The sequence below is a fragment of the Saimiri boliviensis genome, chromosome 1 (genome assembly GCF_048565385.1).
Source record: "Saimiri boliviensis isolate mSaiBol1 chromosome 1, mSaiBol1.pri, whole genome shotgun sequence".
Lineage (NCBI taxonomy): Eukaryota > Metazoa > Chordata > Mammalia > Primates > Cebidae > Saimiri > Saimiri boliviensis.
In genome coordinates, this window is record NC_133449.1 from 124,928,089 (window position 1) to 124,944,275 (window position 16,187).

The following is a 16,187-nucleotide window of genomic DNA, read 5'->3' on the forward strand; positions in this document are numbered from 1 at the left end:
TTTGGTAGGCATTTTTTTATCCAGTCTAACAAGCTCCATCTTTTGGTGGACTTGTTGAATCCACTCACAAGTTATCATCAGTGTTATTATTGCAACAGTTGAGTTCCCATCTGCCTTGTGTTTACTATGTCTCAATCCCTTTTTGGTCCTGTATTCCTACTTTACTGCTTTCGTTTGCTTTCAGTGAGTATTTTCTATTGTAACATCTTAATCCCTTTAATAACTTTTCTAACTTTTTATTTTAATTAGTGGTTGCTATAGGGCTTACTACATACATTTTAACTCATCTGAATCTACTTCAGATATGTACTAACTTAATTCCAGTGAGATATGTCACTCATTTATAGTTCTATTCTCTTTCCCCCTTATTATAATACATATTACACCTATATATGTTACAAACTCATCATACATTGTTGTAATTATTGCCTTATATAACTTTATGTCTCAAGCTTAGAGAAGACAGTAGAGCAGGTATTATTTACAGTGTTCGTTATATTCTCCTTCTTAGTTACTGTTTCTGGTTCTCTTCCTTTATTCCTGTAAATTCAAGTTACCATCTGGTGTCATTTTCTTGGTCCATTGCAGTTTTGCTCCCACTCATCTTCTTAGTGCTGTTGTTGGCAGATATTTTACATTTCTATATATTATGGGCCTAGTGATACAATTATGTACAAAGAATATACATTTAAACTGTTTTTTATAGCTACATAATTCCTTTACTAATTGTACTGTTTTTTCATATAGAATTGAATTACTGTTAGGGGTCACTTGCTTTCGTCCTGAGCAGCTTTAGTATTTCTTATAAGGTGAATCTACTAGCAGTGAATTATCTCAGTTTTTCATTGTCTAGAAATGTCTTTATTTCCTCTAAAGTTTTAAAATTAGTTTTCCTGAATGTAGGACTTTTTGGTTGAAGGAGTTTTTTTCTTCCATCACTTGGAGTATATCATCCAACTGCCTCTGCTCTCCATTGTTTCTGATGAGAAGTCACCCATTAAACTTACTAGGATTCTCTTCTACATGATGAGTAGTTTTTCCCTTGCTTCTTTCAAAAATTTTCTTTTTCTTTGGTTTTCAGCATTTTTACTGTGATTTATCTATCTGGGTATTGATCTCTTTGCACTTATTCTGCTTCACATTCATTGAGCTTCTTAGATGTGAATATGAATGTTTTTCATCAAATTTGGGAAGGTTTTGGGCATTATTTCTTCAATTATTTTTTGTCCTCTCTCCCTCTCACCTCTACTGGAGAAATTCCATTACATAAATCTTAGTGTACTTACTTGTGTCTGACATTTCTTTGATATGCTTTTCATTTTTTCCTTGTCCTTTTTTTCTCTTTGTTTTTCAGGCTGCGTAACCTGTCATGAAGTTTGCTAATTCTTCTAACAGTCAAACCTAATGTTGAGCCTCTCAAGTGAATTTTTTATTTCAGTATGTTTACTTTCAGTTCCATAATTTCCATTTGGTTTATTATTTCTGTCTACTGATATTTTGTATTTGATAAGGCATACTTCCCTTTACTTCCTTAAGCATAATTTCCTTTAGTTTTTTGAACATATTTATCATGGCTGCTTTAAAGTTTTTGTCTGTGAGATTTACATCTGGTCCCTCTCACAGCACTGTCTGTTGCTAGGTTTTTGGTTTTCTGTTTTCTTGTGTATGGATTATCCTTTCCTGTTTCTTTATGTGTCTCATAATTTTTTATTGGACATTTTAAATAAATGTGATCATTCCACAGAAAACGTATGCACAGTCTTCCCTCCAGAATTTAGCTCAGAAGCCAAGAAGATATGAAAAGGTTTATTAATCGCATAAAGAGGCTTTGTGGAAACCACAAGGCAGGCCTTCCACACTGGTCTGAAAATGATTTGAGAGAGCAAGGACAGGAGACTGGCTTGGAAGGTTATTTGTGTGCTATTTAGGAGTGAGGCCTGGGTGAGGTTCCGATACATGATTAGAGTTTGAGGGGCATAAATCTCCCACCAGCACCAAATGAGGCTGGCTTTTTTACAAGCCTACTTAGATATAGGGCAGAGGAGGAAAAGGAAGAGGTAAGAATTAAAAGCTGTCAACAGACAAATATTTTAAAAATGGAACCAGATCCTTTACCACCGTAATACCCTGTAGCAACTTTGGATACTGCTGCTTTCTACTCCCCAAGGTTTGTTATTGTTGTTTGCTTGTTTATTTGTTTAGTGATCAGCTAGAGCATTTCAGTGAAGAGTATTTTCCCTGTAGTGTGAAACCTTGGATGTTGTGCCTCAGAGGCTTGGCATGTGCCTTGTCATCCTGGGATGACAGTGGTTTTAGCAGGGCTCTCTTTGTCTCTTTCTGGATCACACTCAGCTGTTAGACTTAAGTAATTGCCAGCTGATTGCTCTATTTTTGACAATACCTTGGGGACATAAATTCCTCCATGGTCTGATATAATTAAGTTTGGATTCCTTTGCAGGTTTGTTCTGTAGGTTAGTGTTGTAGGTTTTTCCAGACTTCAGGAAGGTTATTTGTAGTTCTTCTTTCCATAGTTCTCTCTGTTAAGCTAGCTGGTCTGTGATTTAGTTTGTTTCTTTCATGAGGCTAACTGCCTTCTTTTTATCGCTTTCCATCAAACCTCCATTTGTTTCTAATACACCCTTGGATTTGAACTTCCCCACACTCTGTTTTAAATAAAGTCAGTTCTTTAAGGGACAGCTTTGTAGCTGCCTGTTACAGCTTGACACTTCTCCTGGGCAAAATCCCTGAGCATGGCTCCTGAGGTGAGAGTGAGGACAGTGACACACTTTCCCCTGAGAGGCATCCCTGCTTTAGGAGCAGAGCACTGCACTGGAGTGGTAGCTTCTGATCTTTGCTTGCCTTTCCAGCATTGAACCAAAGGCCTACAAAAGGACTGGTGTGTGAGTCACTCGGCCCCTGCTATTCTAAGTGTGCTGCACCAGAAATAGATCCTCCACCTTATGAGTAGGGGCTGGGTTGAAGAAGGGAGTTCCTCGACCTCTTGGCCTCACACTCTTGGAATTGAGCCTCTACAACATATAGCAGTGGGAGATGAGAAATGGTGGCCTGTCCCACAGAAGTTACTACGGTCCTTGGCTAGTAGCTGGGTAGAAGGGGAGCCCTGTGTTTTTGGCTGCACCTTCCTGAAGTGGAGTTGCCATCACACTGAACTAGGAGGAGAAGAGTAAGAGCAGGTAGTGGTTCAGAAGTCACAGACTCTTACTCTTGTCTGATTTTAGTATATTTTCTGGAATAAATGTTTCTTCATTTGTTGTATGCTCTCAGAACAATTTCCAGAGGCTGTAAATTTTTTTTAAATAATTTCCCCCAGTTATGCTTGTTTTACTGGGGAGGCGTTCTGCAGAACTCCTCACCCTGCCATTCCAGAAGGGAATTTTTACAATTAGTAGGCATTTGCTGACCTAAAAGTTATCAGACCTGTGCCAAGTAACAAGTGGCTTTTTGTTGAAGTCAGTGGCCCATTTTGTTTACTGTTTTGCTTGTGGCTTTTTTAGGATGAAAGTTTTATCGTGTATGCTCCATAGGAATATTCTGCCATGTTATAGATTAATCTATAAGTTAAATATGATCAATTTATAAAACAGCATTAGAACTTTCCTGTCTAGCTTAACAGCCATTCCTTGTTTTTAGTGCAATGTTTTAAGTCTTCAGTTTTAAAAGCTCAAAGTTTTGATTCTCATGTAAGGCCCACTGACATTAAAAAAGAAAGGTTGAATCTCTTCTTAATGAAGTGAGCACTCAACATGACCTATAAATAGCATTCTGCTGCTACAACAGGCAGAGAAAACTGAGGAAAATGAAGGTTCATTAGAAGTTATTAGTCACCTATAAGGTTTACTCTTTGCTGCGTTAGAATGATTGAAGATAGACTTTCAGAGTTAACATTGTTTTTAAAATTATTTCATGGAGCTATTTGAAAGGAAGCTTTAATATATTTAATAAACACTTCATTTTCATGTTTAGTCATTATTATACTTGCTTCTGCTTCAAGAGAAATTTCTTTATAAGTTCACATATAACGTTTAGGGACTACTTTAATCAAATGCCATATACTGAGGAAATTACTTCTCAGAATTACCAGCTTCAAATTGTGTACAGCTGGAATGCATGTAAGAGCAATTTTTTTGCTGGGCGCAGTGGCTCATGCCTGTAATCCCAGCACTTTGGGAGGCCAAGGCGGGCAGATAACGAGGTCAAGAGATCAAGACCATCCTGGCTAACATGGTGAAACCCCATCTCTACTAAAAATACAAAAAATTAGCTGGGCATGGTGGCACGCGCCTGTAGTCCCAGCTACTCGGAGGGCTGAGGCAGGAGAATCGCTTGAATCCAGGAAGTGGAGGTTGCAGTGAGCCGAGATCACACCATTGCACTCAAGCCTGGGTGACAGCAAGACTCTGTCTCAAAAAAAAAAAAAAAGGAATTTTTTAATTGTCGAGTATATTTAGTGTGTATTTTGCATTAATAAACCTTATTTAATTTTTTTAACAAATTAGTGGCCATGAATATGTCTCATTATTTTAATAAATTACTTCAACCTGAAGTTTCTTAATAATCTGATTGACATTAACTTATTTCATACATGCAAACCTTTATAAACATAATGTCATATGTTGGTAATGTTAGCATTTCACTAATGTGAATATAATAACTTCCCAAAAACAAATTGCCCGTGAAGTTTCTGACCAGTGCAAATGTCACCTCTTCAGTAGAGCCTTCCTCAAATTCATCTAAGCAGAGAGTAGAGAGTACCTCTGTAAGCTGTGTTTCAATAGTATGTATTCATAATTCTAGCAGAGCCATTACTATGTGGTTTTTGTCAATTGCCACATCTGCCTTCTCAAGGAACAAAAAGTTCCTCAGAGGTAAGGAGCACACTTCATTTGTGTTTTGTTTTTGTTTTTGAGGTGGAGTTTCGCTCTTGTCGCCCAGGCTGGAGTGCAGTGGCATGATCTTGGGTCAGTGCAACCTCCGCCTCCTGGGCTCAAGTGATTCTTCAGCCTCAGCCGCTGGAGTACCTGGGATTATAGGCACCTGTCACCACACCTGCTAGTTTTTGTGTTTTTAGTAGAGACAGGGTTTTACCATGTTGGCCAGGCTGGTCTCGAATTCCTGACCTCAGCCGCCTGCCTCGACCTCCCAAAGTGCTGGGATTACAGGTGTGAGCCACCATGCTCTGCCGTCACTTGTGTTTATCTCTCAAATACCTAGTGGAGTGCCAAGCAGTCAGAGGTGTTTAAAAGATATTTGAATCAGTGAGTGAATATGATGTGGAAAAAAAAATAAAGATCATTCCATCTCATCATTTTAGAGGCAAGGAAGTGCAGTCCAGAAAGGTATACATTTTGCTTTAATTTTTCCAAGTTATCACACTGTATTACTTTAGGCGTCTTATCACTACAGTGCTCTAGATTCAGGAAAAATACTCCCTTCCAGTATGTTCCAGAAATAGTTCCAGTATGTTCCAGGAGAGGAGAGAAGAGGGGAGGGGAGGAAAAGACAAGAAAGAAATCACTTTCAAGCAGAATTGGATTTTAAATGTCTGGCCATGATTTTTGTGAATAAATTTAAGGGTTTTTTTTCCTAACCGATACCCCATGACTTGGAGTCCATCATGTAATGAAAATTTAGAGTTCTGTCAAAACTATTTCTCTCAGGAGACAGAAATGCATTAAAAAATGTAATTTTTGGAAGTTCTTTAACATCAGCATAAACTGACATACAATCTTTTTTTTTTTTTTGAGACGGAGTTCACTGTTGTTGCTCAGGCTGGAGTGTAATGGCATGATCTTGGCTCACTGCAACCTCCGCCTCCCAGATTCCAAGCAATTCTTTTGCCTCAGCCTCCCGAGTAGCTGAGATTACAGGCATGCACCACCATGCCCAGCTAATTTTTTGTATTTAGTAGAGATGGAGTTTCACCATGTTTGTCAGCTGATCTCAAACTCCTGACCTCAGATGATCCACCCACCTTGGCCTCCCAAAGTGTTGGGATTACAGTTGTGTGCCACTGTGCCCAGTCCAGTCTTTTCACTGGAGGAAATACTCAGAAATCCAACATGCCATGTTTCAACTGCTAAAAAACCATTTTGGGATATGGTGCTTGTGTAGGCAGCTATTGAGCAACTAGAAAGTAACATCTTTATAAATCTATGATGAGGCACAGGTGGACAAGGTAAGAAAGAAAGGATTTTTGAATGAAAGGGATGAATGGAAGTTAAATAACCTTAGTGCATAAACCAAATCATTGCAGACTGACTTCATTGCCCTAAGAAAATTCATCAAGGCAAATATAATTCTAAAACTGGTATTTTAAAACCTTCGTTTAAGTAAATTTATATAAATGAAAGTTGATGGAAAATCAGAAAATCTTAGCAATTATTGATGCCAAGTTCCCGTTCTCCAGTTCTTTCCATCATTAAGTATTATCTCTGTTAACTTATTTACCTTTCGGAACATAGAGGACTTTTTGAGAAGGTGTAGGGTCTGAATTAGTGTCTGTTAACCCATATAAACATTCCAGTATTGAAAATATTAAAGCTACAAAATCTCCCTGAAATTCCTTAAGATCCTAACCTCACAAGGGTAAAGGAAATATGTGTCTTCATTTGATACATACATTTAACACCAGAATTCAAAATGTTGCTAAGTCTTCGGGGATCGTTAACTTACCATATTGTCTTGATTACATTTCTTCTAATAGTTCAGCATACAAGTTACAGAAAATAAATTCCTATGATAAAAAAGTAGTAATTTAAAAATATATACTACTCATTTATTAATAACCCTCATCAAGTGAAAATTATAACTCCCTTAGACACTGCCTTTCAGTGCAGTTAACAGATTCCTTTCGTTATTTGCTACCAGCAGCCTGTTACTTGGAACTTAATTGGTTTTGCCTAGAATGTTTATATTTATTATACAATCTGAAATAAATAAAGCCAGTGGGTTTTTTTTTCCCCATTTAGAACAAAAATACTTCTGATCATGATTTGACTGATGAAGGAAGTCAGGGGAAAGCATGAGTTGCCTTCAGCCTTGTGTGCCCACATTCCAGAGTGTGGCATCTGAATCTCTCTGTATCTGTTGTACACCTTCTTGAATCAGAGCTGTCTGCTAAGTATGGAGAATCTTCATTTTGGATCCCATGTTTCAGGAAATAAAGAGAAAGTTTAGATAGACAGTAATGAACTTAAAAATTGATATTTTTAAAAGATTCCTAGAAATGTAGACTTGTGAATGGGAACTATTCAACCACGTTTCTCATATCATCTTACTAAATTAATGCATCTTTATAAGGTATGATTTGGCGAAATTATTTGATAAAGGAAAATAGAGGAAATAGGGTTGATCTTCTGCAAACAAAAATATAACTAATGCAATCATCTCTATCAGAGATTTCAAACGAATACCTGTGAGCAAAATCAGCCTGGAGACACGTTTTGAGGGGTTTTTTTTTTTTTTGGTTTTTTGTTTGTTTGTTTGTTTGTTTGTTTCCCCACGCTGTGTTTCAGATATTTTGAATTAAGTTTCAGTGTTTTAAAAGTGTGATTTTTATATTAAAAATCATATTTCTGTAACAATAACAATTGACTGGATCTAATTAATTCTGTCCTCTCTGGTCAGTGATGGTCTCTTTTGGTTTATCTAGTTCTCCACTTCCTACTGTCTCTCTTGTCCTGAGACCCTTATTCAGTTTGTTTGCCCCTCGCCTTTTTACTATTTGATCATCTTGTTTGTACCAAGCTCTCTTAATTTATTTAAGTTAAGGCCTTAGGCCTTACAGCATTTCAGTTGATGACCTCTGAGCTACAGAAAGCAATTAAACTGCTACTGCAAAGAGTGAATGCCGGCGTGACCTGTTGTCTTAGTGATTTCAGCAGTCATATGGCCTTCAGTGTACTTTTTAATCAATAACTGGGGGGAAAGGTGTTTTATTGTAAAGACATTTTTATTCTACATTGTTATGCTGCGCTTCCCCTAATATAACTGGGCCTAAGAGAAACTGGATAGTACTGTAGAACAAATATAAACATGAGCTTGGCATAGCTTCCTAGCTTGAGCATAGAAACAGTATAAGTTATGATACTACTTTGAGCCATTCTTTGTGGAAATGTCTCCAGACATTTCAGCTTACAGAAAATACTACAGATGTTTTATTAACTATATTTTTTCAAAATAAACCATAATATTACTCCTTTGTGAATAGTAACTATTATTATCCAAGAAGAATTTCTTCATGCAGAACTCAAAATAATATTATAAATAGGTTTATTTTCATTTCCATTGGAATATTTTTCTTAAAACTTGAGTTGTCACACTGAAGAATATAGTGCCTGAAATCACAATTACATGTTCATGATTAATCATTAATTTTGTTTTGACTTTTTCTAACAGGATTTAGTTCATACAGTAGATTTCCAATTTGTTTCTCAAACTCCTGAGGCTTGCTTTTAATGCCGACTTTAACCAGAGAGCTCTTCATTCAAAAGGAAGGCTAAACTGCAGTTGACAAAGATTAAAATGCAGTAGCTTACTCCTTTCAAGCTATGAATGGAGATGATTGAAGCATAAACCATTTAATGTTTTTGTACACACTTGTCTATGTCTCTGTAGTTTCTGAGGAAGAAACTGCATGTGCATTGAATATTTTCACTATTTTACTTGTTAAATGAATCTAATGAAAAAGAACTTAATTGAGTTTGGAGTTCATATCCTGAATTTTTCACTACATCATGATGTGATCTTTTGTTATGGGGTATTTATTCAAGTGAATACCAGTGATGTCAGCTATCATTATGTTGTTTCTATTAGCATATCCTTGTTAATTTTCTGTCTCCTTGATCTGTCTAATATTGACAGTGGGTTTTTAAGGTCTCCCACTATTATTGTGTGGAAGTCTAATTCTCTTTGTAGGTCTTTAAGAACCTGCTTTATGTATCTGGGTGCTCCTGTATTGGGTGCATGTATATTTAGGATAGTTAACTCTTCTTGTTGCATTGATTCCTTTACCATTATGTAATGCCCTTCTTAGTCTCTTTTGATCTTTGTTGGTTTAAAGTCTGTTTTATCAGATATAAGGATTGCAACCCCCTGCTTTTTTTTGCTCTCCATTTGCTTGATAAATCTTCCTCCATCCCTTTATTTTGAGCCTGTGTGTGACTTTGCACATGAAATGGGTTTCCTGAATATAGCACAATGATGGGTCTTGACTCTTTATCCAATTTGCCAGTCAGTGTCAGTAAAAGCCTCAAGTGACCCCTGGAGAGCTCTGAATGTGGAATGGCCCTGTAGAGTTGTCCTGAGTTGTGGCAAGTGGATTCAGCCTTTATACCTCTAAATTGATCATTGATTGGATGCAGGTTAGCCCACAAAGGGTTGCAACCTTCTGCAAGGTAGCTCTTTTTTAGCCAAAGCTGTTCCAGAGAGGGCTAACCACTTAGGGTTGTCTACCAGTAATACTTCCAGAAGCTGAGAGAATAAATCCTTAATTCCAAAAAAGGGCATCTGCGTGGCGTGTCACATCTATTACTGTTTCTTGAGTACATTTCCTTAATTTTACTTTATGAATTACTTTGAGCCATGTGAGAGGGTGAGAATTGTATTGCTTCATTGATTAAAAATTTTCTTCTAGGAGTTTTTTATTCTCATTTCAGTCAAAGTCTGAGGCATGATTCTTTATACTGAATTACTAATAATTAAGTTTCTCTATTTTTGTTTCTCCGTGTAATGAATCATTTATTTTTTCTGTGGCCTCTTTACATAATTGAGTAGTAAAATGAGATTTTTTTAAAAACCTATTTTATGGGATACTTCCAATCCCTCACCTAGATTTACTACTTTTCAAAGCTGTAATAAATAGCTAGTGAAGCCATGGAAATAGAATCAGTATTTTGTGTCATAGTTCCTAAATTCTTTAAATATGCATGAAAGAACAGGGACTCATAATTTTCACCTATGCAAATATAGATTGTGACTAATAGAACGCCAGTAGAAAAAAATTTTTGAATTGTTTTTCTAGGAGTGGTGATAAATTGCTGGTAGTTCCACCACTCCTGCTAACTATCCCCCTTAACCATATCTTAACCATATGTGTCACAGAGTCATTCTTCTAATCCCATGATGCTAACTGCCTTATCAAGACAGCAAGCCTTAGATTCCTTGTGGAAAATATGTCCCCACATTTATTGTATTTTCAAATGCATTAAGAATTTCAGAAGTTTGATATTTTTAGTTTGAACAAATACACCTGTAAAGTAATAGCATGCTTGCCCCTTTTCTGAGCTTTACTTCTTTCAAATAGCTCAGAACTTACACTCCTGCCTTCCTTGATGATTCTTAGAATTCTCTGTGGCTGTTAATCCCTAATAACTTTTCTTAATGCTGATGATTCACATTTTCAGATGCTATAAAAATGTAGCACCTTTTAAACATACTTAGTATGGTAGTCCCCGTGATTATTTTTAATGAAATGCTTTAATGCAGAGCCTTCTTTTCCCAAGACTTTCCATTTAAAGACATAATAATAATTTTTAGATGCCTAAGCAAATTTGCAAGAACTATAGTATACGTACAGCATGTTGTTCATAGTTATCCAACAATCATTTGAACATGCTGCATTTCCCAGCTCATAGAAATAGCAGAGATAGAAAAATCCATTAGGCATGATTCCTGCCCACCAGGAGTTTTAGACAGACAGATGTGAAGCCAGAATATCATTGGAGGTTGTGATCACTGCCACAGTGGAGGTAGCACAGGAGAATAACAGTAGAGGGAAAGCCATGTCTCGGGAGAGGTAGGAGCTCTGGAAGGAAGAGGACATTTCAGCCAATTTTGAAGAGTCCATTCACCACGTGGCTGTGAGGTAGAAGGGCACTACGGAAATGAGAAATGACATGTACAGAGGCAAATAGATGTCAAAAAATATGACAGTATCTGGCAACTACATTGCTCTGTCTGGAACACAATCTTCTTGTGAGGGAGTAACACAAAATTCAGGCTGGAAAGGTAGGTAAGGTGGCCTTCACATAACAGGTGAAGGATTTGCCCTACATCTTGGAAGAAAAGGAATGAGATCAAATGAGTTTGGAAGTAACACGTCATTGGGAGTACATGAGTGACAGTAAACAAATCGCGTTCATAGAGGAATACATTTGTGTATCTACAGGCAAAACATTTTCCTTGTTGTGGAAATAAATACAGAGCTATTTGATACATGGACATAAGAATGATTCCACTTGGAATGAGGAGTTTTGAGTTCAACTAATTATAAAAATAAACAAATTCCTTAGCTTTTAGCTTCGTCAAATTCATATGACACCCTTGCAAAAAAAAAAAAAAACACATTAAAATGTGAATGGTAGTTTTCTGAGCATATGTAATGTAGGAAGGAAAAAAAACTTTTTTTCTTTTTAGTAATTATGGTCTTCACGTTACTCTTAGTAATTTGTTTTTTAAAGCATAAAACAGTCATGTCATTTTAATATTCCTATGAGCCACCTCATCATTTTAAAACCTTATATATTCACTAAGTAAAATTGCCATGTTGCAAACATTTTAATAAATGCTGCTACTAGAATAGATTTATTTGCAGTTCATCTGGCCTTTGCAATGGTAGGGTGTTTGATTTCACTGTGAACCTATTTTTTTTTCAAAGAAATTTTATTAATATTGTACTTTTCAATAAAACAAACTTGTTAGCTGGAATTTATGAAAACAATTCTATTACTGAAAATTTGAAACATAATTTATTGTTTATTTAACATGAGTGCAAAAACTTTTGGATGCTGAAATAATGTGATTTAAAATAATGTTGAAAACTATGATACATAGGTAAGTGTTGCTTTTAGCGTGAGAAAACAAATGTGATTGCGATTAGAATATTTTTCTAAAAAATATAGTACACTTGGAATAAAGAACAAAAAGTTCATGATTTTAAAAAGTGCTACACATAACTGTTATTGAAAATAAAGAATGCTTTTGAAGGACTAATACCAAATACGCTCTTTAAATACATTTTCTTCATTTTCTTTAATACAGGGTCATCTGCTTTTTTTTTTTGGTGGGATGAAACTTGTAAAATGTAATTTAAAGTATGTTTAAGTAGAACTGCATTAATTTTGTTAATGTATTGCAGTTTTTTTCTGTTTTTAAAGTGTACATCAGTAAGACTACAAAATTTTACATTTTTATTATTTTCCTTCTAGATTTATTCCTGACAACATTGAATGCCACCACTAGTACCTTCCAGTTTGAGATATGGGAAAATTTGGTAAGAAATCTTTTCTTTGAAGCATTTTAAACTGATGGCTTTCAGTAAAAGCACACAATTTTAGAAAATAAAATTAAAATAATCACTTGGTCGGTTGATTTCAACAATAAATAGAAAACTTTAAGAGCCTTTGGTTGCATTGCTGCATTTAAACTGCTGAATATTGCTGAAGGAAGTGATTCATTCAGCATTAATTCCTCTGCAGGTTTTTAGGCATGACTGCCAATTAAACCAATCAGGCTGCCCTAATGTGCATGTTAACAGGACCCCTGCTATGCTGTCAGCTGTTGAGAGAGGTTACTGTCATTTAATTTGTCAACATGATGGTTTATAAAGAAAATTCTTTAAAAAAGACTATATTTTCCCCTTTGCCTTTAGGCTTATATAAAGAAATAAGATAACCAACGCTAAACTTACTGCCAGGTTAACTAGGATTAAGAAATAGTTTTTTGGTTTTTTTTTTTTAATTGTAAGTAGAAGATTCCCAAGCCAATGTCATGATGTTATCTTACTTTAAGCTTGATGTGAATTATGTGATCAGTGAATTAATGAAGAATAAACGACCTGAAATCTTTTTTTTTTTTTTTGAGACACAGTCTTCTTGTCGCCAGGCGCCAGGCTAGGGTGCACGATCTCGGCTCACTGCAACCTCTGCCTCCTAGGTTCCAGCAGTTCTCCTGCCTCAGCCTCCCAAGTAGCTGGGACTGCAGGCGCATAACCACCATGCCCAGCTAATTTTTGTATGTTTTAGTAGAGATGGGTTTTTACCATGTTGGCCAGGATGGTCTCCATCTCTTGACCTCGTGATCCGTCCACCTCAGCTTCCCACAGTGCTAGGAATACAGGCACCACCTGAAATCTTAATGTTAAATTTCAGGCTGCCTAGTAGAAGACGGGATCTGAGATCAGACAAAACTAGCCATCACAGTGACATTCATGACATATTTGTCAAGTATTGAACCTCACTTTCTACACACAGAAAATGGGCGTAAGAGCCTCTGCTTCACATAATGTTTATGAAGATTAAATAAAACAGCCTGTGTAATGTGCCTGACACAGAGTGGACATTTATCGAATTTTTCAATCCAAATTAAACCCATACCTTTTTTTTTTTTTTTTTTTTTTTTGAGACAGAATTTTGCTCTTGTTGCCCAGGTTGCAGTGCAGTGGCGCCGTCTTGGGCCTCATTGCAACCTCCGCCCTCTGGGTTCAAGTGATTCTCCTACATCAGCCTCTAGAGTAGCTGGGATTACAGGCGCCTGCCACCATGCCCTGATAATTTTTTCTATTTTTAGTAGAGACGGGGTTCCATAATGTTGGGTAGGCTGGTCTAGAACTCCTGACCTCAGGAGTTCTGCATGCCTCAGCCTCCCAAAGTGCTGGAATTACAGGCACGAGCCACTGCACCTGGCCAAACCCATAATCTTTTATAAATTTTATTAAAATACTTAAGAAAACTACGCCAGTTTTTTAAATGTAAAGCACAAACTTAACGGAAGGAGATTCATTATCAGCCAGTTCTCATAGTATGGTCAGTGATACTGATCATGACTCCCATCCCTTCATGGAAGGAAACTACTATGGGGGTAGCTTTGTTTAGACAAGAGCAGAGCTTCTAAGTACTTCTAAGCTCTGAAATTTGATTCTTTTGTGGGGGAGCATTGTGGAGGCAAGGGAAAGTAAGACATCTAAATCAAGAAAAGACTTACTTAATATACTACTTTAAAAAATTAGTTATATATTTTTTTCTGATAATAGAAATACGGTTGCTGTGTTTTTTATGACTGCCATATGTAAGTCCCCACTGCTGGGGGATGTTTGTTCGCAGATGGCCTTTCTTTGTCACCACAAGTGAATCGTGCAGTATTAGAAAATGAGAGGTGTATTTGATTAACAAGTATCCCGGAATCAGTGGGAAACCTCATTATAAATAAGTAGAATATCTGTAGAATATTATGAAACAACCTTAAGTTTATGAGGTTCTTTAAGTCTAGGCTGATTTAAATGTAGTGCAGTAAAGCAACTCAATGAAGAAAACAGATTTTGATTGGGTCTTTTGTTATTGTTTTCTTTAAGAAAATGAATAAATTGGCTGTTGGAAAATGGGGACTGAGGGTTGTTCCTGTTAAGTGGCTGGGTTAGTAAGTAACTTTTTTTGTTAAAGATGGTAAGGCAGTTTTTCTTCAAGTGTACTCCTCCAGTGGAGTTTTGCAATAGGGGAAAAAGATCGGACTCACTGATCTTTTTTTTTTTTAATTTAAAAAAATTTTTCGGAATTCAGATGTACACTATTTTTGTTTGGAAAGAGTAACTGAAACAGAGGCTCTCTAATAAGCTATCCTTTTCTGTTTGGCTTGGGCACCGCTGCTTCTCAGTCAGTACATGGCCACTGTTGTAATCCTTTGCTCCTCTTCTTACTAATAAATTGTTGATGGATTGGCCCTTTAAAGATCAATGGCATTCTCCTCTCATTTCACTATCTTTTCTTAATTGTTCCCAACAGAATCTCCTTCCCTTAAAATCTGCAAAACGTGTCTTTGAACTTACCTATGCTATTTATATGTTACTGTCAGAAATTCTATCTTTCTGACTTATACTCTACCTCCCAAATGAAGATATAAGCTCTTTGAGGGTAGGAACTAGTTTTGTAATTCCTTATACTTCCAAAGCCCTCCACAGTACTTGAAATTATTACCCTCTGAAATTATGATGATGACTTGGTAAAAGATACCAGAATTGACAGCAAGGAAAGCATACCAGATTCACATTTTCTTCTACAACTCGTGGGAGTTTCTTTTGCCTCAAAATAAAAGTGGAACAGGAGATTGGAATAATTTTTGTGCAATACAACAAACCACTGAAATTATTTCCTTAGTTCAGGTAGAATGCTTTGTTTCACACTTAAATGAATGGATTAAGATGTTCTGATTTAAAGTTTTCTTCATTTAACAGGATGGAAACTTCTCTGTCAGTACCATCTTGGAAAAACCTCAAAATATGGTGGTGGTTGGACAGTCAGCATTTGCAGACTTTGGTAAGATTGCTTTTGCCTTTCCAATTATCCTTGTCTTTCTGATCTATTCATATTAATTCCCCATAGCAGGAAATAACTCCAGAGTCTTCAGAGCTATTATAGCTTCAAAGGATCCCTATTTTATAATAGTATTGTACATGACATGTGGTCAATTTCTTAATGAAATAAGGAAAAATTTGTGACATGTTTAAAAAATAGTTTGATACTGTTTGCCAGAGTAATATCCAAAAAAGGAAATCTACTGAGACTTCTCTAGAGAATACCAGATATTAATTACCATAACTTCTTCATATATCCAACAAATGGAACAAATATAAGTGAAGGAGTTAATCTGACCTCTTAGAACCGATACTAAAAACCATTTTTATTTACAGCTTAATTTCTAAGAAGAGTAGTATCTATCATGAATTACCCAAAAGAGGATATATGAATTTATGTTTTCCATAAGATTCTCCAGAATCAAATTCACATTGACCAGGAATTTCCAAAGCATATGTGGCTCTTTTCATCATTTGTCAAGAATAATCATTAAAAGGACTTTGTGTTAGATGGAAAAGTGGTCTGGGTGACCCCTACCTAAAAGCTGTTCAGTGCCCATTCCCATCCCGCTGATCCTTCATTATGCCAATAACCACTATAGGCTTTCGTCAAAATGTAGATGAGATGTTACCATATTCAGATACCTCAGTTTCCTCATATGTAAAATGGAAATGATAATAATATCCACCTCTAAAGCCTATTATGAATAGCACAATGCAAATAAAAAACTGTCAGACTTATAGTAAGAGTACAAGAAGTTAAAGTTTGAGCTGGGTGCAGTGGCTGTCACCTGTAGCCCAAGCTACTTGATAGGACTGTTTG

At 36.3% G+C, this 16,187-nt stretch overlaps 1 protein-coding gene across 1 annotated transcript in view; it reads left to right on the plus strand.

Annotated features, from left to right (window-relative positions):
- Positions 1–16,187, plus strand: part of ITFG1 (integrin alpha FG-GAP repeat containing 1) — a 277,356-nt gene that overhangs the window by 72,218 nt on the left and 188,951 nt on the right. The window contains exons 7-8 of the mRNA XM_003937249.4: positions 12,228–12,292; positions 15,245–15,326. Coding sequence (XP_003937298.1) covers positions 12,228–12,292; positions 15,245–15,326 — 147 coding nt within the window. The remainder of the gene's footprint in view (positions 1–12,227; positions 12,293–15,244; positions 15,327–16,187) is intronic.